Source organism: Kryptolebias marmoratus, linkage group LG1 (assembly GCF_001649575.2).
Source record: "Kryptolebias marmoratus isolate JLee-2015 linkage group LG1, ASM164957v2, whole genome shotgun sequence".
Classification (NCBI taxonomy): domain Eukaryota; kingdom Metazoa; phylum Chordata; class Actinopteri; order Cyprinodontiformes; family Rivulidae; genus Kryptolebias; species Kryptolebias marmoratus.
In genome coordinates this window covers 3821763-3849474 of record NC_051430.1, presented here as the reverse complement: position 1 = coordinate 3849474, position 27712 = coordinate 3821763, and the positions used below count along the sequence as shown (strand labels likewise).

At 38.8% G+C, this 27712-nt stretch overlaps 2 protein-coding genes across 3 annotated transcripts in view; one reads left to right on the top strand and one right to left on the bottom strand.

Moving 5' to 3' along the window:
* Positions 1 to 6997, bottom strand: part of stxbp1b (syntaxin binding protein 1b) — a 35120-nt gene extending 28123 nt beyond the window's left edge. Inside the window, exons 1-2 of one of the 2 annotated variants that reach the window (XM_017432717.3) lie at positions 6883 to 6938; positions 1864 to 1921 (exon numbers count right to left, since the gene is read on the bottom strand). In XM_017432717.3, coding sequence (XP_017288206.1) covers positions 1864 to 1903 — 40 coding nt within the window. In that variant the 5' untranslated portion in view covers positions 1904 to 1921; positions 6883 to 6938. Of the gene's footprint in view, positions 1 to 1863; positions 1922 to 6882 lie in introns of both variants that reach the window. The other variant, XM_037976859.1, reaches the window with a different exon arrangement.
* A 1980-nt stretch (positions 6998 to 8977) lies between these two features.
* The window catches only part of niban2b (niban apoptosis regulator 2b), a 49047-nt gene continuing 30312 nt past the window's right edge, over positions 8978 to 27712 (top strand). The window contains exon 1 of the mRNA XM_017432719.3: positions 8978 to 9237. Coding sequence (XP_017288208.1) covers positions 9183 to 9237 — 55 coding nt within the window. The 5' untranslated portion in view covers positions 8978 to 9182. The remainder of the gene's footprint in view (positions 9238 to 27712) is intronic.

The following is a 27712-nucleotide window of genomic DNA, read 5'->3' as shown; positions in this document are numbered from 1 at the left end:
GATGTGGCCACTACTAACACTATACCTCGTGTGATCTTATTTAACTCTTTATGACGTACCACAGAACGAGCTTGCCAGAACTGATTTTTACATTTATACATGCTGTAGGGCCATTTTTTAGCATTCTCAATTAGCTACACATCAATACCAATATAGCCCAAACTTTAGCAAAATGTAATAAGTTCATAGGAACTAAATAAATAGATAAAAAGTGCAAAAAACACACAAAAATAAAAAATGTTTGGTTACAGAAATGTCAGAGCTGCATCCCTCAAAATTGTTAATAGAAAAAAGTTGCACAAAGTCCTTTCAAACACAGAGAATTTATCTTAAGTTTGTTCATGGCTCAGTTTTTGAGATACACTCATTTTTATCATCTGTAACAAAAATGAATTAAAAATTCACATTCTGCATAATTTGTTAAAAAGACAGCATACATCTCTAAAAAGCTCTGACCTTTGGCAGCTTCAGAATCCTGTGTACAGTGTGATCTAAAGTATTGATAAGTTTCAGTCTCCGTGAGCTCAGTCTATTTAAGGTTTTTGCATTCAGCAATATTGTTTGCTGCACTTTTTTGTGTGTGTTGGCACAAAGTGTTTTAATGGCACCCTGGTCAAAGTCTATACTGAACAGTTTAGATGGAGATGGATTGTCCTTATTAAGAAAAAGGTGGCTGCAGACCGAGCCTTCTTTTGGGCAGGAAATGTGGTGAGGGATGTGGCAAGTTGTTAGGATCCTTTGGACTTTTCCAGCACCAGTTTAAATGTAGGAACAGCATGCAGCAAAACCTGCTGTGTCCATCAGTGGAGGGCTTCTGTTTAAAAATCTATTAGTGAGACTAAATTTAGAGGATAAATTATCAGTCAGCAGCGTGGAGCAGACAGACCGGACATGAACAGAACACAGCAAACTAAAGACAGAGGGGAGGATATACAGCAGGACATTTTCTCCAACATGGTACACCCATTTTCTGTGTCTATAGCTACTTAGATCATCCACAGGTGGATCTTATTTAACTAATTATGTGGCTTCTGAAGGGAATGGTTGGGGCTTTAAAGCAGATGTATGTGGGAGGCATCCATTTATCTGATTTAATTAATGATCTAATTAGACACAAACTCGTGGAAGGGGGAAAAGGTGGTTAGTCTTCCCCACTAAGTTCTGCTCAGGAGCTTCCACTGCCTGTAACACTAAGTTATACCAACAACAACCAAAAAACATGACCATGAAGTACTGCATAGTGTGGTAATTATTGAAGAAAGACAACTGGATTATTCTGTTTATGAAAATGGCTGTACAAAGGGAAGTGATTTAAGTAATCATGTTTGTTTAGAATTTCTTAAAATGTAATAACTTCTGTCTTGTAATAGACACACTCTGTGATCATTCAGATTTCAAGTAAGATAGCTGAATAATCAATTTTCATTGTACCAGCCAATGAAAAACCTTTAAACTAGTGCACAGTCTAGGGACCACTTCATTGTGCAAAATATTTTTGATAAGGAAAAAAGGATCATTTCAGTGTAATGAACTGGGGCAGCAGGGTCACACTCTGTGACCTCTAACAGGGACAGGAAGCAGATAAGTCTGTAACTGAGGTGTGAGTCAAACTGATGTTTTCCTGACACACTTTTGTTGCAGACAGCAGTCCATCTCTGGGGATTCAGCCTCCGTCCTGTCTGTGAGGCAGAGAATGAAGGGGAGGGACAGACTCACTGCAATCACTGCCTCTAATCTGCTCCCAATCCTCTTACCTCGTCCAACACTCTGTGGCTATTTCTGGGCTGTTTCTGTGTCAGCGGAAGTGACCTCACAAGTAAACAGCATAATTCGTGTGTACACATCCCTCAGATAAATAATTACCATGATTGTTTGACTGTAAGGTTGTCTCCTGAGGTGTCATCGGCTCATGGTACTGGAGCTGTGTGATAGCAGTGAGACAAATGTGCGGCCAAAAATAATAATATAGAATACTACAGATATATTTGTGCTTATTGTCACAAATTTAAAGGGTCAAATCAATTATCACCTAATGAAAGGCTGAGCATTTCTTAACAGGAACTCATATCATGCCAGAGTTTTAGACTCAGATCATTTTATGTTGAGAAATGATTAGGGTAATTGATTTAGTCAAACCTTGAAATCAATGTTATGCACAGTCTCACGCAATACTTCAAGATGTTACACTCAGACTGTGTGTTGTGAATGACTCCCAGCTACTGCCACATCAAATTCTGCCACAATAGCTGTAAAACTGACTAAATTATAGCCATTGTTGTGTTTTCTAAGGCCAGCTGGCTGAATCAGATTGGCTCAGAAAGTTAATGAACTGTAGAGGTGCATTTTTTCCTGAAGGTTTCAATAAAATCCATCCAATGCTTCATGATATTTTGCTAACAGACAGATTTTAATCAAAGATCCTGCTCAATCTGTTAGTGCTCAGAATATGTGTTGGTGATCAATGTCAACTACTACCACACAACTGTAAAACTGACTGAGTTACAGTCATTGCTGTGTTTGAATCAGATTGAATCTAAAAGTAATCAGTTGTAGAGGTACATCGTATGATTACTTTCTGCAAGTTTTATTAAAATTCATTCAGTGGTTCATGAGATGTTTTGATACACACACGAACACAGACATGAGCAAAAACATTATTGTCCATTTTCCCTTTTTGGCAGTGTGTGGTAATAAATTATTTCCACATTCTCCATGTCAGCCCAACAGCCCCCCTGCATGTAGTGAAAAGCTTATAATAACAATAAAACACAGAAATGGTTGTTTTAGTCAGTAATGATCCAATTAGTCAGAGGGATTACAGGCTGACAGGCTGCTTCCTCAGCTGTCTAAACCAACTTTAAAATGGATCTAACTCTAACTCAGATATTGAGTTAAATATTAGTGTGGTAGTAGCTGAGAGTCATCCCCAACACATACTTTGAATGCTAACAGATTGTGTCTTAAAACTCTGGTATGCAAGGCAGTGGGTGACATGCATTCGATCAAGAATGGCGAGTTTCATTAATTGAGAGCTGATTTCCATTTTTGTCCCCACCTATGCTAATGTGTTTTTGACAGGAAATGAGGTCAAGAAACACCTGGCAACAGAGGGGACTCTACTCAGACCTGATTCTGACTTGTTGCTGGAGTATATGTGATATAAGAGTACAACCATTGTTCAATACTTTACACTGTACTGTGTCTAGCCCCATAATGTGTACCGACATAAAACCAACATTCTCTGCTTGTCATTTAGTCAACAAACATGGACCTGGAATGTCTGTCTTCTGTTCTCCTCATCAAGTAAAGTCCAAACCAAACTCATAACAAACTGTCGGACTGAGACCTGCCACAGCGGAGCTACAGAGAAGAAGAAGAGCTAGAAGATGGTGAGTAAGACACGGCTGACATTCAGACATCCCCACAGGCTCCTGGAAGAACTGAGACAAGAAGATGCTGCTGAATGCCACAGATACACTGATGCAAAGTCACACAGAAGAACAAAATGCTGCATCAATAAAACAACAAGACTGTTATGCCATGGAAATGTAGCATAATAATAAAAGTTTATGTCTTCGTACATTTTAACTTTCCCACCCTTCAACCCAATACATACATATGCATCACATGTAACAAGAATGCATCATTACTGTTACATAAACTCTACTCCTTACTTTTTACAAGATACATTACATTATCATACAAGCAACAATAATGTTTTTGCACATTGCTAGTTCTTGTTTATGTGTATGTGTGGGTATGATCGTTTGTCTGTAGTGTTAGCAAAATATCTTAAAAACCACAGGGCGAATTTTATTAAAACTCTCAGAAAGCAATCATTGGATGTACATCTACATCTGAATTTCAAAATGCTCCAACATGTGTGTCAAAATGCCAAACCGTATGGCAATATCATTTGTTATGTGAAGCTAGATGACAGCCGTGGGTAAACTTTCCCTGGTAAAATTTAAATTCTACAGCTTTAAAGCCATGGGATACTGGTGGTTTTAGACTTTTTTTAGTCTATCAGGGTGTGCCGTATTAGTTTATGGTTAATGGTGTCATTTTTGTTTGTTTTCCTGGGCTGAAGTTCAGTGTCACCTGTGAACCCACACCTGCTCAGATGGCCATGATGTCCCAGTATTGATATAACTCTATATGTTCTAAATAATAAGAAAAATACAAAGGAACTCATACAAAACTTGTAAGAAACATGGACTTGTAATTTTTGCGACAGGTAACTCAGTTTAGAATTTCAAACCGTGTGAACTAAACTCTGAACCGTTTCTTGTGAAGTGGGACCTTAAACAACAGTCTGTCTTCAATGAGGAAACTGATAGTTCTATCACCATATACCATCTAGAGATGTCTACTTTTTGACATTTCTTTTATCCCTCACAAAGCTGACAGAAGCTCTAACTGATTTGTCTTTATACAGATCTAAAAATATACATATCAGAATTACTTCTATGCCATGAGCCTCATGTTAAGCTAGTAGAAGTCTGCCTTTGTCAAACAGACAATCTTTGGTAAACCATGACAAACGATAAGAGTGGGGTGAGAAAACATGTGCAAGCAGATGTTAATTCAAGCCAATAAAAAGGGTGCAGTGCAAACAGACTTTTTCCCAATCTGTTAGTGCTCAGAGTATATATGTGAGACCAGTCTCAGCTGCTGCCACAAGTTATAGCCATTGTCTTGCTTTTAAAGTCAGTTAGCTGTGGCAGTCATCTTGAATTTGATTGACTCAAATAGGTAATCAGTTGTAGATGTATATCCAAAGATTACTTTCTACAAGTTTCATGAACATTCATCTAATGCAGTGGTCTCCAACCCTGGTCCTTGAGGGCCTCTATCCTGCAGGTTTTCCTTGTTTCTCTGCTCCAACACACCTGATTTGAATCAATGGCTGATTAACAGGCTTCTGCAGAACATGAAGAGGTGATTTAACCTCTGAATCAGGAGGGTTGGAGCAGAGAAACAAGGAAAACATGCAGGATGGTGGCCCTGAGGACCAGGGTTGGACACCCCTGATCTAATGGTTCATAAAATTCTTTGGTAAGTAGATGGGTACACACACACACACACACACACACACACACACACACACACTTACTTTATGTCTCTCTATCTTTGCAGGGACTTTCCATTGACTTCCATTCATTTCTACACCCTAACTACAGCCTAACCCTGACCCTTACCCTGACCCTAACCATTACCAGTACATAGCTAACCCTAAACCAAACCTTAGTCCTAAACCTAACCCCTAACCCAAAAACATCATTTCTCCTTGTGGGGACCAGGCTTTGGTCCCCACAAGGTAGTATATGTTAGGAAAATTGTCCCCACAATGTATCAAATACATGGCCACACACACACACACAACATATCATCCAACTTTGCCTTTAGATAACGATTGATAAAAATTGCATGTGGCCCTCAAATTCCCAGCATTTTTATTTATATTTGGCCTACTTTGAACTGAAGTTCAATAGCCTTAGCTTCATTTTTTTATTATTTTAGTACATGATGTAGTCTTTTTTGTTGTTCTTAAATCTACCTCTTGTGTTTCCTCATTAATACAACAGCACTTCCTCAGTTTCTTAGTCTTTTTATACTGTCACAGTTGAATTGTTTTTCAATCATAATTGTTTGAATTTGTTTAATAGTTGTGGGTTTGTCCTTTTATCCTGTGTAAAGCTCTTGGGTTACTCTCTGCTATATGTGAAAAGAGCAACAAAAGGCTACTTTGTGAACTGTGTACAAATCAAAGGGTCATAAACAATAAAACAAACAAAGAGTTCTGGCTGTCCTACCTGAATGTTGGGAGTAAATGTCCTGTTGTTTGGTTTCATGAGCTCTAACAAGTTGTTACTGCACATTTTCAGCATAATTACATTGTTCAGTTACGAGACCCCAACAACAAAATCAGACTAACCATTTAGGTTGTGACTGTTTATCGAGCATGTGGCTGCAGGATATGATTTCAACTAAAGCACATGTAGCATTTGATGCATTTGATGTGTTACCACCTGCTGCCAAAAGACCAGTGCGGATGATCATGTTTTTGACTGTCTGTTTGTGTTTGAAGTTTTACAGATATTGACTTTAAACTGGTGTGTTAGTAGCTGAGACTGATCCACAACTCATACTGTATTCTGAGCGTGAGGTTACATTACACAATGTTATTTAACATTGGCTACAACTCCATCATTTCTCATCATAAAATGATCGTAGATCAAAACTCCAGCATAAAAAGTGATCGGGTGATATTTGTTCCTTCAAGGAATGCTAGGCCTTTAATTATGTCTGACCTCACATTTAAAAAATTCTAATTTCTTAAGAAAACTTTTTAATCAAGAAGGTTTTTATTTTAATTTTTTCTGTGTGCATGTATGTGGAATAGCCTGGGGTTTGACATCAGTACAGAGATTCTTTAACAGACAGGTGTGCATTTTTGTTGGATATAAAAAATTAGTGTCTGTTGAAATCAGACCCTCCTCCCTCTGTTCTTCTCTTCCTATCAGAGTGATGTCAAAGCAGTTAATCCCCACAGACAAAGATTAGTGAGGCAGGATTTACACAGACCAGGGACTCAATGCTCCTATTCACCAAAAAACAAATGCCAATAAAACGATGGAAACATCCAGTACAGTCAAACAACACACAACTAAACAAGGAATCTGACTGATTAAATCTGTAATCACGTGTCTTCTTTATGATTCTGGGTCTTTAAGACATCAAGCACTCAAAGAACCAGCTTTGGTAATGACATCCCTGTCATTGCTTTAGATTATGGTGAAATAAGACAATTATTTTTTCTTTTTTCTTTTTAGCTATGATAATGTAGCATTAGTAATAAAATGAATAAAAAGTTCTTACTTTCTCCAACAATAGCTTTTAGTCCAAGTTGTGGCATTTTGAGTCGTGTGCAGCCTGTTCACCTCGGAGCAGATGAGCGCAGCTCCAAGTGCTGCACAGATTATTGGGATTAAAAAAGAAAACACTTCCGTTTCAGGAAGCTTCAAAATAAAAGCTTGCATTTTGAACTTCAATTAATGATGGACATTCCTAAAATATATGTAATCTAGTTCATAAAAACTTGAAATTAAACTAAAGAATTGCATTTTCTATTAAAATGCAATGTGACTGCTTAGTGCTGAACGACTTTGCTGGAATGTGTGGAAGAATGTATCATTAATTAAATTGTTAAAAGGTAAAACAAGTAGAACTAAAATTAACAAAACCGTAGCTAAAAGCTAAAAGGTGCAAACAAAGACAAAAAACAGCAAGTAAGTTGAAGTAGAACAATGTTTTCTGAAAAAACTGAAGTGATCACAATGTACTTCTATGTGGAATATTTCTGTAAATAAAGCTAAATAATAAATAAATAAAAGTAAGTAAATGAAAGTCATAGAACACTTTCATATCAAGCCAAATGTTTTGATACTATACAAATGATTAAAATTGCACAAAGTATGTGGAAGTAGGTCTTGTTTGAATGCAAAAAACATACAGAAGAAATATTAAACAGGAAACCATGAGTGTAAATGCTGAATCAGCACTTATACAAATGAGCAAAATAACTTTAATATTATATTGTAAGCACGAAGGTTGTGTTTGATGTTTTAACAACAAGTGGAGAACATGATGATGCCCTCAGGAAGTGGAGGTTTTCATTAGGTGTGTGTAGGGGGTGGGGCGGGGGGGTCTAACCCTAACCAAGTATGAGATGTAGAATCTGTAATGGGTTACCAGCTGAAGGAGACCCTTGTGTGGCAGAGGGACAGAGAAGAATGTGATATCTCATGGGCCACTGGATGAATTTAAATGAAACTCGCAGGCAGTAATCACTGAACGGACATCTATAACTGATTCACTTTTTGGAGATAACCCAAAAATGGCACACAAAACACAAAAACGGCTAAATCTAAAGCTGTTTTGTCGATATTAAGATAAAATTTTAGCGTGGTACCTTGAAAATAACAGTATGCCCAATCCCATGCGATACTGCCAGCTGTCACGCTTGGAGTACATGATGTGAATGACTCTCAGCTACTACCATGACAAATTTAGGTCAGTGTCTGTCAAACTGACTCAGCCAGAGACATTATTGTCTTTTCCAAGGGATATTTTGGTAACAGGCACACACAGGCAAGAACATTTTCCCTCACCTTTTGCCTTTTGGCAGCAGGTTATACACCAGAGAGATCTGAAACTAGACTATGTGGCTACAGAAACCTACAGCAAGAGCAAAGCTGAGATTTGGGTTCACTAGAGGGCACCAGAGGAGCAAACAACGATAAGCTGTTTGACATTGGCTTTGCCCAGGCTCAACCCACAAATGTGTCTTCCTACGAAATGTGGCACTGTTTAAGGGAAAATAAACAGGCTTTACAACAGCATACAATTATTGCCAAGAAGCTTTGTTACAGCACAGAAACAGCACTTTTCTGTCTCAAACTTATATCAACAAGCTTATGGGTTGTCGCGAGGAACTGAGGCAAAGCTGTAAAGAAGAGTGGGCTGAAATTCTTGGGAAGATGACTAACTCAAGGCAGTGCTGTTGCACGTTGTTCTACAAGTGACTGGATGTTGAGATGATGCTAACACTGCTTCAGTTTTGTAGTAAATAACAACACCGAGGTAGGTTGTTTATCTGAGGCTGTACTTTCAGTGTGTTCTCAGTTCCAACACTAAAATCTAACACAGTGTCTGTAAAACTCACTGAATTGTAGCTATTTTTCTGTTTTCTTAAGTCAGTTGGCTGTGGTAGCCTTCTTGAATCGGGTTGACACCAAAAGTTAATGAGTTGTAGATGTAAATCCACTGATGATGTCCTGCTGTGCATGCAGGGGTTCGTGATGTTTCTCTGACAGACTTTAGTCGAATGAATGACAGGGAGCTTTCAAAGGCCGGAGGAGGAGTGCCGCTTCCCTACACGCCTTGAACGCACCGAGTTCCCCTCCTACTTTAAAGAAGGGTGTGTCTCTGAGGGGAAAAGCCGCTGGAAGTTTGTCCCCCAGCCAAGTTTCTCTGCCGTCCTTTACCGCCTGTCACCTCCTCAGCTTTTGGTGGACAGAGAGGGGCAGAGGAGGCGCGTGCATCGGACTCACACGCGCGTTTGTCTGTAAGACTTCTCGGAGCTCTGCGGAGGACTGAAACTCCGACCTTCCTCCGCCATGGGAGACGTGGTTTCCAGTCATCTGGATGAAGCCAAGCGGGAGATTATCTCAGGTGAGAAATGTGCTGTTCGGCTCGGCTCGGCTCGGCGCGCCCTGCTCCAGCTGTGGCGTGTCCTACATGTGCGCTTCTTTTTTTCCGAACCCTCCCAGAGTCTGCTGAGAAAACGAGAAGTGAAGAGCAGAGTCATGTGCAGGATATTTCTCTGCGGTTCGGTGTTGTTACTGCTGGACATGTCGCAGGGAACAGCTCCAACTCGGTTTGTTTTGACCCTGTTTGTATCACTCCGCCTGAGTTCTGGGATTACATTTGTACCTTTTGCTTTATTATGATTTTTTATACTCACAGAACCAAGGTTTTAAGTTGCTCCTCCTGAAAAGACAGCTCGTGATTGTGGAAAGGCCCGACTTCAGATGATCAGTGATTTTCCATGTGAAACAATGTGGATTAGAGTCATTAACTCTGAGAGTGGTTATTCTCTGCCACATTATGGTTGCCAGAAACTTGGCCTGCATGCCTGGGATCTAATTTCTCTTTAGTTTCTGCCAGTTGTTTTCACGACAGCTCTTCTCTCCTGACCTGTAACTATTTCTTTCTGGAACTGAAAGAAGGCTGAAAGCCCACCTGGATGAATTCCTTTGACTTTTCACTATTAAAGGCCTACAGACAGGAGCTTACCACCTAGGGGGATCAGTGGGGGCAAGCCCCCCACCCCACACACACACACACAAATTTGTTGCACCCCTGGTCAGACAGTTTATTTTCATAATCTATCTATTGGCTAAATATCTCATAAACCAGATTTGCAGAAGAGCTTTAATGAAGCTTTCAGCAAGTACTTATTTAGTTTTACCATGCTTATCTTGATCTTATTGTACTCTTAGTTTAACTTTTAGTGGAATTATAATTATTCAGTTTGTCCTAGTTATTATAGTCAGATTTAACCACTTATGTGTTTTTAGGGAAACAATAGTAACTTTTACTTCCATTTAACTTCTGCTTATTTTATTTCCTCTCTCCTTTATTGTCTTGGTTTTACTAATCTTTACATTTTCAAATTGATGTTGTTATAATTTATACATTTTATTTTTTGTACACCTACATCTGGTGTTCCCTCAGCACCAAAATTGTGTTTTCTCAGTTCCTTCAATTTAAAAGGCATTGTATGTTGTTTTGTTTTTTTTTTTTGTTTAATTTTGTTCTGTTTTAATCTGCTTTAAAGCACTTTGGGTTACACTTAGTTGTATGAAAAGTGTTTTATAAATGGAGTTTTTTGGATTGATAACCCAGTCTGTTTGGCAAATGCTGGGCTAACGTTGGTGTGGTCATAGCTGCCATGTGATCTGACTGCTCATGGATCTCGTGAGATATTTGTTTAAGACTTTGGTATAAAAGGCAGCGGGTGATATGCATCGTGTCAAGAAATGCTCATTTTAGTCAAGAATATGAATTTAAATGAGAAGGCGACATGCTTCAATGAGCTCAGCAGTGACAGTGCTGTAAAACACAACCATGGTAGGCCTGTATCAGAAGGGGATTCTCTAGCTCCCATATTGCAGTATTTTTTTCAGTAAGCCTGTGTATAACTACAGCTTAATTCTGTTATGCTTTTGGTGTGTCACCCCAAGATTATTAGTAGCCACTATCTGCCAACCACTTTGAAAACTTTTGGAGCCGGCTCTGCCTAGAGATTAAGCATTTTGCTTAAAATGACTTAAAAAGTTAGTTATCTTATCAGTTGAAGTTTCTGCTGGTCAGTCAGCTGATGAATCATCTGCAGCTAAAAGTCCTTGTCTCTCTGCTGGGTGTCCACACTTGAACCACAGTGTGTGAGGCGTAAATAGATTAGTGGCTCTCTGAGGCCCCACCCTTACTATTGAGTTTATCACTGCTGTTTAACCAAGGTTACCCTCACTCTCATGCCTGAGAGGACTTTGTTCTCACCGTTCAAAGCACAAATGAACAGGAATATTTCTCCCCAACCCACGAGACTATGAAACTGAGGTGCTTTCATTCGCTAAAAACGGTTTACAAATGTATTTGTTCATGACAGCAAAAGTCTCTCTCAACATTTTTGACTTTATTTTTACCATGAATGGAACCAGCACCACTCTCTCTCCAGTTCTCACTAAAAAGCTGGCTTGTTGGAACTTGTCCTGATGAAATCAGGTCTTGAGCAGAGTTACTTTTGCAGATCAGGTACAGTACAGGTATAGGTGTTTACACACACACACACACACAGCTATAAATTCAACAAATATCGATTAGGTCTCTCCTTTGCTGCCAGAGAGCCTTGACCACTGAGGTCTGGACTCTTCTAGACCTCTGACGTTTAGCTGTGGTATCAGACACCAATCCTCCTGTAAGTTGGGAAATCTTCATGAATCAGAGTTTGTTTGTTCAACTCGTTTGGATTTGGCCCTAAACTATTTGACAGGTACAGTCAACACCTTTGAGTTTGGCAGCGTATACCAATGCTGCCATCAGAGAATACCGTCTACACAAAAGCATGAAGTGAGCTGGTGAGAGTCAAAGTCAAGTCGAGTCAAGTTTATTTATACAGCACTTTTCAGCAACAGGGCAGTGCAAAGTGCTGTACAACATGCAAACATGAAAATACAGAGTCATATGGACTCTTCTGTTTGATCCAGTTAAAGCCTTTCTACAGAGTTTTGGATCAGCTGGAAACAATGAACAGCCTTTTTGTTAAAACATGTAAAAAGTGCATTATAGCACAGATAAACCATTTACAGCTTTCTTCATTTAAAATATTTCTCAAACATTTTCTAATAAGCTGTTAGGAGTGGCCTTCAAGAGACATGGATTGGTCAAAAAGTTCCTCAAGGTACTTGTTAGCAGAGTTTAAAGGATCAGTTTGTTGCCTGATCAACCGTGCTGTCTGGGGCCATCTGTCTTGTCTGAGTTTAATTAAAGGTGTTAACTTTTTTATAACCACTTCATTTCTGAAATGCACTGAAGTAAATCTGGCACTTTAAAGAACTCAGTCCTTAAAGGAGCAGTACAGCTGGAGGTCATCAGCATAAATATGGTAGAAGATATTGTGGAATTTATTAATTATCTGTCCAAGAGGGAGTGTGAATAAAAGGAACAGAGTTGGGCACAACACAGAACCCTGTGGTACTCCACATGAAGTCAGTAGGATCAGACATGATCTGACCTTCTGAACCACTGTAGAACAGTTCTAGACGTCCACACCGGGGTTGAAAAGGGGTGGAAAACTTCCAGAGAATTTCCATGGAAAGTTAAGGTGGGGAGTTTTGGAAATATTGAAATGTTCCATGAAAATTATGATAATTTATGGAAACAACCTGGGGGTACTTTAAACAAACTGAATCGTCACAACAAAGCTTTTATTGTTTTGTTTTGTCATTGGCAGATAATGAGATTGACCCAAAGTTTATGAAACTAACAAATTTAATGACCTAATTTGCATATGATGACATCACTGTTACAACCTTTAAAAAACAATGGAGTTTGAACATTTCTATATGGTAGTTCTTTTCTTTTTTTGTAATTCTTTTCAATATTTATGTACACAACTGAACAAAAATATTCATAGTTCTTTTATATTTTGTCATTGTATTCACATAAAAACAGAACAAATTTCAGTAAATTGCATTTCATAACAAAACTATTTACAGCTTTGAACTAAACCCTTTACCTGTTACTATTTCCATCTTTTTATCTGACATAGTTTATTTATTTATTTGCAATGAGATGTAGTTATGTTTGTCCAGAGTGTTGGAGTTTTTCGATCCTAACCATGAAGGGAAGTCTGTTCAAAGCGGAACATTGTTAAAAGAATCAAACGGCGCCGCTGACTGTCCTCCTTCTCCTGGTGCATCCTGGTGCCAGGTCTTCCACCAGGCCGGCAACACACAGAGCCGTCTGTCCAAATCAAAAAAGATCTGCAGTTATAAAAAAATAAAATAAAAAGATTCCTAGGAGGCTATGACTCAGACGTGTAGTCATCACAGTTTGGCCTTAGAGAAGTCATTTTTCTGCTTCCAGCACAATAACTTCAAGGACTGCACTTTCAGTAAAGTATGCTTATGCCCCTGATAAAAGAAAATGTGTTTTCCTAACCTATCTGTGGTTCTAATGTTACAACTTATCAGTGCAAAATGCCGAGTTCTGTTTGTCACAGCACGCAAAAGTCTTAGTGGTTCACATAGTTGCTGATCTTTGCTGCAGAACCTCCAGTCTAGTTTCTGTGTTGCAGAATAGGTCAAATGTTTTAAATGTGTGGATATTTTTTGCAGTAATTATATGTAACCCAACTTAAAGAACATTTATAGTAGACTTTGAATTTGGTGAAGGCATTTCATTTGTTTTGTTTCCATCAAAACTGTTGAACTTTTTTATTTTTTTGTTTGTTTTTAATTGCCTGCTGCTGAAGGAGAAAGGGCCAACATGTTTTTAACCATGTCCAAATGTGTGTGGGTTGTTTGTTTGTTTTCTGTTGCATTCGCAAATCATCTCATGAACTACTGGATGTGTTTTAGCTCAGAACACAAAAATGGCTACAGCTGATCCAGTTGAGCTGAGAGTCATCCACAACACATACTCTGAGCACTAAATGAGCTCATGAGAGCTACTTTTCAAACTTTGAAGTCACCTTGGTCTGTCTGTTACCAAAATGAACCACTGGATGAAACTTTCAGAAAATAATCATTAGATGTACATCTACAACTGATTAACTTTTGAAGTCAATTCAACGTGGCTGCCACAGCCAGCTGACCTTAGGAAACACAAAAATGGCTATAACTGAGCTGTATTTTACAGATATTGTGCTAAAAAGTTGTGTGATAGTAGCTGAGCATCATCCCTAACACATAGTACGAGCACTACATGTTGTAAAGTGTTTTGCCTAAAACACTGGCATCAACCCCGTCTCTCTATTAGCAAAATGTCTCATAAATTACTTGACAGATAATGATGAAACTGTCAGAAAATCATCAGTGGGTGGACAACTTCAACTGATTAACCTTTGGACTCGACCCCATTCAAGATGGGTGCCACAGCCAATAAACATTCACCATCACCAAAATGGCACTAACTCTTTGAATTTTAATATATTAAGCTAATTTTGATGTGATAGTTTTAAAAGTAATGGCCTGATGACTTGCTTGAGGCTTTTAGACTCACTTTCCTTCACTACGGTGACGTGTCACCCTTAGCACACAGTTCAGGTTCATGATAATCTGATTTATCAGGAGGAACCGATGGCACAGAAGTTATGTTATAATTTCTCCCTTTTACTTTTTTGTTTGCGGTTTCTAGCTAATTTAGATGGAGCTGTACAAAAAATGTATCCCATGTGGAATTTGAGGAATGCATGGAAGTGTGTGTGTGTGTGTGTGGGACTGGATGGAAACTTCCCGGCCTTGAGCTGCGCAGCCAGCGCCATATGGTCTCTGCAGCCAGACGAATCCAGTGCCAGTCTGGATTTATCATCACTCACACATAGAAACCAAGGCACAAATGCAGAAGTACTGGCAATTGATTTAATTTTGTTCATTCATCTAAAAGGCTAAGATAAAGCTCTTTGCCATAAATCAGGTTAGTACCTGACAGGTTTAAGGCTCATAGATAACTCGATCACTTTGTACCTTGGTGTGTTTGAGCAACTTATGGCCTGAGGAGGGTAAAAGGAAGATTGATGTGTTGGTGAGGTATGTTTAGCCTTAAACAGCACCCTTTCACCACCTTTTTTTTTTTTTTATCATCTGACGCTAAAGACAAAAGGTCGATAATGTGTTTGCCTGAGTGTGTTCATTTGTCTGTCAAGTTAGCGAAATATGTCATAAACCACTGGTCAGATTTTAGTAAAACTTTCAGAAAGTAATAATGAATGATCAACTTTTGGACTCAAATAATTCAAAATGGCCACCATAAACAGCTGATTAGACAACACAAAAGCAGGTATCTATCAATTTTCTTTTTACTCTTTTTTTTTTTTTTTTTTTTCTTTCCTTTCCGCTGGGAATTGATGCTCATTTCCAGCAGAGTATACCCTGAACAGGTTGTAAGGCGAAAATTAGCTACAACTCAGCCAGTTTTACAGATATTGAAGTAAAATTTGTCATGGTAGTAGCTGACAGTTATTCACTGAACATATAGATCATTTGAGAAATTGCAGTATTGCTTAAGATTGCTCAAAGTGCTTTTTTCAGTTGGCTACAACTCCATCATTTTTCAACACAAAATAGTTTAAAACGTTGGTATGAGAGGTGGCGGGAGGAAAGCTAGGCCTTTATTTTCCTTCAGTTTTCTGAAGGATGTAGATTCACAGTTGAGGGTGTAGGTTATATGTGCATTTTATTGTTACAGGAAACAATTTGCAATAAGTTGTTGGAAAAAAAGTTTATTTTTTTGTCATTATATTTTAGAACACTTGATGTTCATGTTACTTGAAAATAGTTTTTTACTTTAACTTGACCAAAAACTAAATTGACTTGAAATGCATCAAGGGACAGTTTCACTACTCCCCTGACTGATGGGTCACACCCATCTGTCAGCTTTCTGCAAGAACAGCTATAACTGACTGATAACAGTGACTGTAGTGGTGGAGATTCATGAGTTCAGCCCTGCCTTCTACTTCCCTCGGAAGCTGCAGTGAGGTCAGCTTCAGAGTGAGATGAGGGGCGTGAAGAGGGTGGGGCTGACCCGTAACATCCCATGACTGACCTCCCATTTCCTCTTTGGATGCTGACTTGATGACACACACAGAAGCTTTTCGTTTTACTGAAAACTAATCAGTTTGTTTCGTCTAGTGCAGATATGACGCTGAACGAAAGTTGAGAGATTGTGAAAAATGTAAAAAACAAACAAACACAGAATTCAATGCTTTGCAAGTCTTTATAAACCCATATTTTAAATTTGATGGCAGCAACACATTTTTAAAAAGTTGGGATGAGGTAACAAAAGGTTGTTAAAGTGCTGCAAATAGGAAATGGGTGGAGGAGCATTTTGCACTTATATAGGGTTAAAGAGGAAAAGCTCCGTAAGGGTTGTAGAAAAAGCCTTTTTTAGGCTGAATTGCTCAGAAGTAAAGATGGGCTGAGGTTTATTAGTCTGCAGAAAACAGCATCTAAAACCAGTGGAACAATCATAGAGTAATGTTCCTCAACTAAAAAATTGGGAAGACTTTGAATATGCCATCGTCTACAATTCATATTATAATCAAAAGATTTCAAGAACTTTGAGACGCAAAAGACAAGCCTGAAAGTCACATCACTGCGTGGGCTCAGGAACACTCAGTAACTCATTTAAAATGAATTAAAGCCAAGTGGAAAATTGTCCTGTGGTCAGCATCTCAAAATTTGAAATTCTTTTAGGAAACCATGGACACAATGTTCTCACGCTAAAGAAGAGAGGGATCCTGCCTGTTATCAGCACACAGTTCAAAAGCCTGCTTCTCTGATGGCATGGGGTGTGTTAGTGTCTGGCATGGGCAGCTTACACATCTGGAAAGGAACCATCAAGGCAGAAAAGTGTAGATACAGGTTTTAGAAGAACATGCTCCCAACCAGAATTAAGTCCTGTAAAGAGGACCCAGGACTGTTGAACTGTTAGAATTCTACATTGAACAAGAATGGGTCAACATTGCCCTCCAAAACCTCCTGCAGCTGCTCTCCTTAGTTCCTAGATATATACAGACTGTTGTTAAAAGAACAGGGGAGGCTTTGCAGTGGGAAACAGGACCCTCTTCTAATGTGTTTGAGATGTGTTGCTGCTAATAAATTCAAAATGGCTTTATTTTTCAAAAGAATTGCTTAATCTCTTCGTTTTTACATTCATGTTTACTATGTTTCATTATGGTTTATGAGATTTGCAAATTCATTTATTCTGTTTTCATACACAATGACCAGACTTTTTCAGAATAAGAGTTGTATCTTGGAACCTAAAGGGGGTTATGAAAATTGCAGGATACATTTTAAAGTTACACAACATAAGTCATTAAACCACGAATTAACAGTATTAAAAACTAGAATTTTATTTTCCTTTTATTTGCTTTTTATGAAGTGATTTTGAAGGTAAGAAACATGATTCAAGCTTCTGTCAGTAAGAGACCCAAGCATATTCATTAAATGTTGTATCTGATTAAATGACTGAGAAGCCAAAATCACTGGTAACATGGTGAAGAACAAGTTCAGGATGAAGAGGTGTTCTTTGAAGAAATTAGACATCTTTGCTCTGATAGCAGCTCGTTCCGGCATCGTGGAAGTACAGATGAGAGCAGTCTGGACTGAGACTGCTGTGCATTATGGGATGGCAGTTCCATTTGATGTTCCTGAGACAAGTTCAGAGGTACAGAAATGCTGACTAGGGATGCACCAACATTGATACCATTATTTGTCCGATACTCTAACTTGTACTCATAAACATTCTGATACCACCATACCTGAGACCACTGTACAGAAGTGTGATGTTCTCCTCTCTCTTAGTGGAACAGTCAGGTGGTAGAGGAGGAACAAACCATTTTAGTTTAGTTTCCATTATTTTTAAAAGAAAAACGTTCAAAAACAAATTTCAACATGCATATCACCTTTTTGTAAAAGATTATTTTTATAATTGGAGGTTCTACTAATTGTATGAAGTGTCATGGCGTTTATTAGTATTCTCACTGGTATTGTGTATTGGCAAGTACTTGATCGTAAGTACTTGTGTTTTGTATGAAAAGTGGTATTGGTGCATCCCTAATTGGTACCTAGTGGTGTGATGTGCCCATCATTTGATTAGTCAGACATCAGACTGACAGCTGTGTCCATTTAGAGTGCCAATCATTTTACTGGATGGTGTTGTTTCTGCTGTTCAGCATAAAAAGACTAGTAGGTTTACATGTTTGTGTTTCACTTACAGTTTCAGCATCGTCTCAAAAGAAGTTCATGAAAGCCCACATTTAACTGTGCATTCACAAAGACTCTCATTACATGCACCCATCATAGCTTGATCAGTGGGTGAGGGGACAGGAAACAGGAAATTCAAGCATGGAGTGTTTTTCCGTGGCTCTGTGAAAAATGCAGGCTCTGGAGGGGTCAGGAGTGGGGCTTTCTGTGGTCTGCGGAGGTGTGGCACTCTCACCTTCTACACACAAAAGGCTTGTTTTCCACAGGTTCACACACACAAGACTGCTGCTTGGACCCCCCAAAACACATACACAAACACATTCTTTTAGTGACCGAGCAGGTTTGAGCACGAGTGATTTCATGAGGCCACCTTTGCAAACCAAAATGGTTTCAGTGAGGTTGCGTCATAAAGAAGACCAAGAAAAAGGAATTGAGGGGAAGGGGGAGTCTGATGAAAGCCAAGCTAACTAATCTTTTGAAGTAACATTTAAATCAACATGTTTTGAGATACTTTTCACTTTAAAGCAAAATGTTCATAAAGTATATTTCTTATGTTACTTATAGGGAACATTGACGAGAGAAAAATGCTTTCCCTGTCCAGGAGCCCAAGTGCAAATTTCTGACTACTGTTTAAAAAAAGTAAACCAGGAAGCAGGTTATTACTGAATTTTATAACACCTTATTGTCTATAAGCAGTGCTGTAGTGTAGGGCTGGGCCTTTGCAGGGAGTTTTGTCTTGCCCACTGAAGTGAGACTTTAAACTGCATAAAACTACCAGAGTTAGTTGAGATATACAGTCTACGTAACATCTGTCTGAGCTTTTTCTCCACAAAGAGCTAAATGCTACTATGGATTAAGAGAGTGTTTTTTATGCAGACTGTCCCCACAAAGTGCTAATTGGTTCTAAAATAAACTTGGCGTAGATTTTGATTCTGATGACTTCTTCTCTTTCTTAAAGCTGTTACCTTTTTAAGGGTTGCCACAGTGAGTCATCCTCCTCCATCTAACTCTGTCCTCTGTCCTCACTCCAGCTACATCCATGTCCTCTCAAACTGCATCCATATATCTCCTCTTTGTGTTTTCCAGGCAGCTGCATCTCTAACATCCTTCTACCAATATACCCACTGTCCCTCCTCTGCACATGTCCAAACCATCTCAGTCTGGCCTCTCTAACTTTATCTCCCAGTCCTTCAACCTGTGCTGTACCTCTGATGACCTCATTCCTAATCCTATCCATCCTCGTCCCTCCCAAGGAGAACCTCAACATCTTCAGCTCTGACACTTCCAGTTCTGTCGCCTGTCTTTTTGTCAGTCCCACTGTCTCCAAACCATACAACATAGCTGCTCTCACCACTGTCTGTAAACCTTTCCTTTGACCTTTGCTGCCACCCTTTTGTCATAAATCACTTCTATCCACTCCATCCTGCCTGGACTTTCTTCTTCACCTCTTTACAACACTCCCTGTTTTCCTGGACAGTTGACCCTAAGTCCTTGAAGTCCTGCACCTTTGTGACCTCTGACCTCCTTGTAGCCTCACTGTTCCACCTGCGTCCCTCTCATTCACACACAGGTACTCTGTCTTTCTACGGCTGACATTCACTCCTCGTCTTTCAAGTGCATACCTCCACCTCTCCAAGCTCTCTTCCACCTGTTTCCTGTTCTCACCACAGATCACAATGTCATCTGCAGACATCATAGTCCACAGGGGTTCTTGTCTGACCTCATCTGTTAGTCTGTCCATCACCAGAGCAAACAAGAAGGAGCTCAGAGACGATCCTTGATGCAGTCCCACCTCCACATTGAAGCTATCTGTCACTCCTACAGCACACCTCACCACTGTCCTGCTGTCCTCATACATGTCCTGAACCAGTCTAACATACTTCTCAGACACTCTAGATTTACCTCATACAACACCACAGCTCCTCCCTCACCACCATGTCGTATGCTTTTTCTAAATCCACAAATCCATCAACATCTTCAAAGCAAATATGGCATCTGTGATGCTCTTCCAAGGCATTAAACCATACTGCTGCTCATAAAGAGTCACCTCTTGTCCAAGTCTAGTTTCCACAATGCTCTTCCAGATCTTCGTTGTGTGGCTCATCAAATTCCCCTGTAGTTGCTACAACTCTGTACTTAACCCTTGTTCTTAAAAAGGACAACAGCACACTTCTCCATTCCTCAGGCATTTTCTCACTCTTAAAAATGCCATTGAGTCAGAAATCTCACTGCTATCTCTCCTAGACATTTCCATCCCTCCACTGGTATGCCATCAGGTCCAACTGCCTTCTCCTTCTTCATCCTCTTCAAAGCTTTCTGAACTTCATCCTCACTAACCTTTTCCACTTTCTGGTCCACAGTTTCCATGACCTTTTACTCTTCTTTCTCTTTTATTCTCTTCATTCATCAGCTCCTCAGAGTACTCCTTCCATCTTCCCATCACATTCTCCTTGCTTCTTAGAACATTACCATTTTTATCTTTAACAAGCCTAACCTGCTGCACATCCTTTCCAGCCTGGTCCCTCTGTTATGCCAGTCGATACAAGTCCTTCTCTCCCTCCTTAGTGTCCAGCCTCTTGTACAACAAGCCACGCGATGGCAAACCTTCTTATTTTTATGCAATTCAGGAAACTGTCAGTTGTGTTCTGTTGGGAGAGCAGGATGTATCATGGCTTCAACAGCTCCAAAATGCAACAAAAACACATTTTCTCCATCAAACGGTTGCATATTATGACTGCTGGATGGCAGTAATACTGCAGCATGGCTGACATAAAACTGGACATTAGATCAACAACAAATATTGGGAGCGAAATGTGGCAGCTACTCATAACCATCAATTGCAAAATTCCTTGATCAGTCCTTTGATTCAGTACTTGCAATCAGATCTGAACAACCCTAGTTTTCTGGAATAGGCATGGGGAAATTACTGAGTTCAAGGTATACCACAGTGCTAACAGGTCTCAATGTCAAAACCACTAAGTTTTATTTGTCATACTGTTTTCTACAGTTTAAATGCTTTAAATAAGATAAGAGACAGAAACGGGTTTTGTTTTTCCCTTCTCCTTTTGGTCACATGAAGTGCTGAGCAGCGTTCCCTCTCCTGTTTGTAATTCAGTTGTCTTTGGTAACCAAGGGGAGAATCCCCCTACTTTATGCTTCTTAAAAGATGTTGTTTGGTTGTGTGTTTTTTCTTGTGTGTAACCTAGTCAGTCATGGCTGGTCCACTAGAGAAGCAACACTTGTCTTTTGTTTTTCCAAGGTAAAGCCGTTTTAAAACAAACATTTTCAATAAGTTACAAGAGTTAGCATGTTAGCTAAATGTACAGCCTACTTCAGGCTCACTATTGGGCTAATGACTGGCTAAATAACTAACTCTCAACATTACTTTACAAAGAACAGAACAGCAGAGAGGCAATATAGCACCAATTAATTTAGAATTATAAATAAACTAAATATAAACCATCCTGTTGACCCCATTGTTTTAGCTGACACTGTATTAAATGTAATTATTTGTTTTTATTTATTTTCAATATTTTTAAATTAAAATTTCAGCTTTGACCTTATTTATAATCTTAAATAAAAATAATATAAACTTACTCTGAATAAATATTTTTATTTAATAGTATACTATTATACCTATGATTAAGCAATAATGTGATATTATTTAAACAGCTAAAGTAATATTAATGGCAGTGTTTTTAAATAAAAGCAACATTCATGTGATTTATTGTAAATTTTTGTTTTAAACATTATGAAACAAATAGAAAATCAAGGATTTCATACCATCAGAACCACTAACTGTCCTGTTCCTCTGGATGTACTTTCTGAAGCACAGTTTTAGTATGGAACATGTAAGTATTTATAGCAGCTTAAAAGTGCTCCCAGATTACAGCAAACGTTGATTTAAGCGCCATTTCTCACCGGTCTCTGAGGAGAACACTAATGTGTTTGTGCTCTTTGAAAAACTTGTAGCAATGAAACGTTTCTGCCTAATTATTTCAGTAAACACCTTCAAGTGCCACATAACCTGCTTCCATTTGCTGTTCGAGACCCTTAAACTAGCACAGCTGTAGCTCTTGCTTCAGATGTGACGGGAACATGGTCTTTATTTATGAGTCAGTCAATGGGTCTATAAGAGTGGAATGTTTTTGTTAAGGTTGTGTGGAGGAAGAGGGTAGAGTGAGAAGGCTGTTTTGTGTGTGTGGGAGGGAGGGGGGGTCTCAATGTTGATCTAATGATTAGGAGTCTGGTCTTAGCTTGGATCTCTATGACACTAAAAATGTTAAAATGATACCAGTTAGTAGACTACCTGCTACGTAAAGCTGAATTTGGGAGATCAGGTTACCTTAGTGATGGAAGAAAACACTGTGGGGGGGAGCGTAAAGCTGGCCTCAGCACTTTGAAGGGCCCCTGAAGAATTATTCTGGTAGTTGGCTGCAGCACAACAGAGAGTTAGCTAGACCCACAGCAGCAGCTTACACAACTCTGATATGTTCTGCTCTCAAGTTGACGTGTGCTGTCGGGTTGTAAATGGTGGGAAAAAAGATAATCAGGGTGTGAACTCTGTGTGTAGAAATGTGAACTAAACGCTGCTGCCAAAGGGTTTAGATTTGTCTAGATTTATCTATGTTCCTTACTATGGAAAGAATGGACCAATGAGTGATTTGACTATATAACAGGCTTATGTGACTGCTGTCAGTTTTGTTGGCACCTCCACCAGTGAATCTCCTCTTCCTACACTTTGATTTTTTTTTTTTAGCTAGCAATTAAATTATCAGTCAAAGTGGCTACTGACATAGAGTTACTCAGGAACTGTGTACAAGGAAAAGTATTCATTACTTATGCACATCCAATAGGACTCATACGTTTGTAATTATTATTCAAGAACTGTACTTCTGAGTAAAGCAGATCTACATTATTGACTGCAGTGCCATAAGATGTTAACTCTGTTTTCAAGAATATAAAACTGTGTTAAAAAAACTGATGGATGGATGGGTAGATAAATGCTCTTTGGGTTTTTTGGGCTTCGTTGCAGTAGTCTAGAAAAGAGACCTTTTTAAAACAAAATCCAATAAATAAAAGTAATGCAATTAGGTATTGATTGGGTATTGGAAAAACAAAATAACACCTCTTCCATGACAAGTGAAATTGAATTTCTGCAAAGTAATGCCAGTTAAATCTTAATATGTAATGTAAAATAAGTGATTGTATTAATATTTCCCTAACTCGGCTCAGGAAAAAGATATTTAAAAAAGTACAAGGGGATGGAGAAAAAATGATTTTCAAGGCCTTAAACATCCCGGGGGTTCTGTTAAATCAATCATTAAGGAATGGAAGGAATATGGGACATGTGTAAATCTATTAATAGCAGGTCGTCCTCACAAACTGAGTGACGTGAAGAAGGAGAACAGTGAGAGAGACCAAGACACCTGTGAGAACTCTGAAGGAGTTCAGAGCTTCAGCAGGTGAGATGGAAGAGACACTGTATTTACCTAACAAATACACACAGGCTGATACATGACTGGCTTCCTTGCATGGTATTGGGCGATAAACTAGCTTTTTACTTTGAGTGGGCCTTTTGTGAGTTTTACAATTACCGTGGTGTTTTCTGTACACGTTTCAAATAATAGGCAGCAGAGTTTAGTCAGTTGCAATAAGTTTCTTCTTTTCAAACTGTTCTCCAGTAATGATTCATCAATGCAGATCAAGAATGGTTTGAATAATTGCTGGGTTTTTTTTTTTTGTTGTATTAATACTATAACTGAGTTTTTTTTTGTGGCACTAGAACTTTGAGTCATCTTGTGTTTTCCACCCAAAAAACTTCTAAAACTCTCCCTTGTTTGACGTGTTGCAGCAGATGAATGTCCTGAAGCCAGTGTCAGTAAAGATTGTTTTTATGCCTAGGAGCAAAACACTCAGCATCATGTGGGTTTGTTTTAGCTGCTGATTGCAGGTGGTCAAATGTTTAAAATATCAGTGTTTTAGGGATTATACTGTACGTTTTGTTTTTTGCTAATAAGAATAATGACGTTTAACAGTATGCTTTAGGACCAAGCCTAAACTCATCTTTAGGTTCAAGGCTTTTACTTTTTGTCCTTCCTCTTTACACTTTGTATTCCACAGAGACTTCTCTGGAGTGAGAGGGCAGTACAATAAATCAGCCTGAGTCCCCATATGAATAGGATATTAGACAAGCATAGCAAGTGTATTTCTAATCCTTGACTAAAGGCAGATAAAGATTTTGTGACACTATAAAGAGAATCCCATTGTTAGAAAAAAATTCTCAGGGAGCAGGAACCTTTTAGTATTTCTGGCTGACTACCTTCATGAAGATGCATTAGGCACAGCTTGTTGTGTGAAAAGGATTAGCACCCTGTGAAAACAGATTAAATGCTGACAATTTTTAGTACTTTGTGTAAATGGGTGTATCTGTAGATTTGCTTACAGCTGGAGAGAACGTTTCATGTATAAGGATTAGTCGTGGGACTGAGAGGAGCTATAAATGGACCCCTCTATCTCCAACATCATGAATCGTTTCATTAGAACTGATGGAGGACACTGTTTTTTTTTTTTTTTTTTTTTTTTTTTTTGTGTTCACACTGGAAATGCAACAAATAAAATTTCATAGAAAGGCTTTTCAGGGTCTTATTAGCCCCTACTTCAGGGAAGGAGCTTGTTTAGCAAAAAGGAAAACTTCCAGATCATCTATGAAGGATCCTGGACAGAAACACGTGGAAACATTGGAAGACAGCCAGCCAATGTTTAAAAGCTTAAAAGATTAAAGAAGCTTATGTTCTTAACACAAGCTTCCAAAAACTTTCACGAGCTTCTAAAAACTTGACTAAACCACGGGAAAATTAACTGAGTTAGTTTTGATTTTGACAGGTAAAGATGCACATGTCTGTTTTTAGTCTAAAGAAAGGATACAGGAAAGCTGAACGAAAATAAAAGCATATGAAACTACCTGTTCATTACAAGGTAAGGATCAGTTCAAACTAATGAACTGTGCAAAAACACAGGCGAGGAGATCTTACTCCTCTCAGCTGATAGGAAACAATGAAGGAGATGCTAAACTTGTTTTTTTTTTTTTTTTACCAGTGACAGATTAGTCACCTTCTCCTCCTGAGCAGTTGTTTTCCAGTACTTGCAATAGATTTGCAACTTTTTTTTAATTACAAAGGTATTGCTGATGTTTTGCAGATATTTCCATAATTGTTCAATTAAAGTATAGTTTTCTTTTTAGTTGCGAGGCTTGTTTGTAGATGCTTGAAGTGCTTGATGAGCTGTTCATAGGTAGGGCTTCTGAGGGCTTGGGATATTTACTGGTACTTCTTGCAGGACATGTTTACAACTGTCAATATTGTCTTTCTTTTCCTTTTCTGTTTTTAAATGTTTTAAATTAACTTTTTTTGTGGCAGACAATAAGCAGGATGGAGTCAAATCTATGAGAACAAGTGGAGTCTGTGCGCCATTTAGCTAAAAAAAACATTCAGGAAAGTTTTACAGTGATATGATACCTCAGTGAATTGACTACTTACTGTAGAAACCCAAAACACTATGTGCTGCAGAGAATTTTAGTGATGTTCTGTCGAATAGATATCATTACTTAGTACCCTATCAGCTGAGACATCAGTCTGTCTTCGTCCGGACTAGGCTAATGGCTAGCCAAACGAGGGCTCCCTTAAAATAAATAAATCAAAAAACAATCAAACAAAAAAACATTTTTAGGCTCATAAAACAAGTCTTTCTACAAAACAACCTGCCTGTGTGACAGGGCGTTGCATTAGCTAATATTGAACCTTTAGTTTTGCATAATATTGATTGTTCAGTTTGATGCCATTTTCTCAATTGAACAACATCTGTGTGACCACACAAATGTATGTGTGCTGAGTGTATACCGTTTTACTGTGTGTTGATTGTTCTGAGGCTACAACTGTATCAGTCTGCCTGATCAGTGTGTCTAGAAAGTCCAAATGTTTGCTTAACTCATTGCGGACTTATAAATTCAGCTGCTTTGGCCCCATCAGCATATAGCAGTCTGTCTATGCCAGGGGTGTCCAACCCTGGTCCTCAGAGCCACTATCCTGCATGTTTTACTTGTTTCTCTGCTCCAACACGCCTGATTTGAATCAATGGGTGATTAACAGGCTTCTGCAGAACATGAAGAGGTCATTTAACCTCTGAATCAGGTGTGTTGGAGCAGAGAAATAAGGAAAACATGCAGGATGGAGGCCCTGAGGACCAGGATTGGACACCCCTGGTCTACGCTCAGCAAGCATAGTTCATGTAGTGACAGTCATTGTTCAGGTTAGAAAACAGTGACACATTGGTATGTTTTTGAAAAATAAGTAGTTTTATAAGCCTGATAAAAGGAAGCAAAGTGGCCTTTGTTTGGCTAGCAGTTAGCCTAGCCTGGAGGAACGCTCTGGCCTTTTCTCTATAACCTATGACTCTATGACTGATGCCCCAGCTGATAAGGTACCAACTATTAACAACGAATTGACAGAACATCACTTCAAAAATGACTAACCTATGTCTTTAAAGCTCTGGAATATTACTAGTTTGAGTTTATTTAGCCTTTTTAACTCTGTTGTGGACAAACAAAGACAAAAGCCACTTACATCCTGAAGTGCCTATGCTCCTCCAAGGAACCTTTTTATGGTTTTTTTTTCACTTTCATGAAGTGTGGCTACTATGAGGTGTTCTTGTTCAGGAAGTGGAAGGTCAGTCAGAATACTGAAGAGTTAATTGTGTACAAAATGATTTACATTAACCAAAAAATACAGCTTTATCTGTGAGCGTAGCCATGCTTCTTTTTTGTATAAAATGGACAAAGGTTTTGATTCACCTTTGCTGTAAGATTTAGTCTGGTTGTAATGTTATTGTGCAGTGACTTTTCTAAAAGAAGCATATTGTAGAGTTGTTTTTAAGTGCCCTCTTTAATTCAGATATCATGGGTATTACCAAAGTAAAGAAACTAAAGTCTGAATGAAGCTGAGTTTTAAAAGCTGATGCTAATGACCAGTTATAAGTTCAGCTGTGAATAACCTGAAATAAATCAGAATCAGAATCAGGTTTATTGGCCAAGTATGTTTACAAACACAAGGAATTTGTTTCCGGCTGTTCGTGTCTCTCTAGTAATAACAATATACAGATACTTTACATATAATTTACCCATAATGAACAATATTCAGAAAGAAAGCAGTATGACATCAGTATGCAGAGTAGTAGTACAACAGCAGCAGTAGAGGTAGTAGGTTGTGATTAAGGTGCAGTAATGTATCATTAGAGATTATAGATAGTTCTCTATGTTATAGAATATATGATCTAGCTGATGGATGACTGATGATCAGCTGTTGATGATGGTGATGGCCTGGGGGTAGAAACTGTTCTTGTGTCTGACAGTCTTAGTGGACAGAGTTCTGTAGCGTCTGCCAGACGGGAGGAGTTGGAACAGGTTGTGACCCGGGTGCGTGGAGTCTGTGATGATTTTCACAGCCCGTTTCCTGGTTCTTGTGTAATACAAGTCTTGGATGGAGGGCAGTGATGCCCCGATGACTTTCTCAGCTGTCCTCACTGTTCGCTCCACCCTGTTTCTGTCCTGCCTTGTGGCTGCTCCAAACCAGACTGTTATGGATGAACACAGGATGGATGAC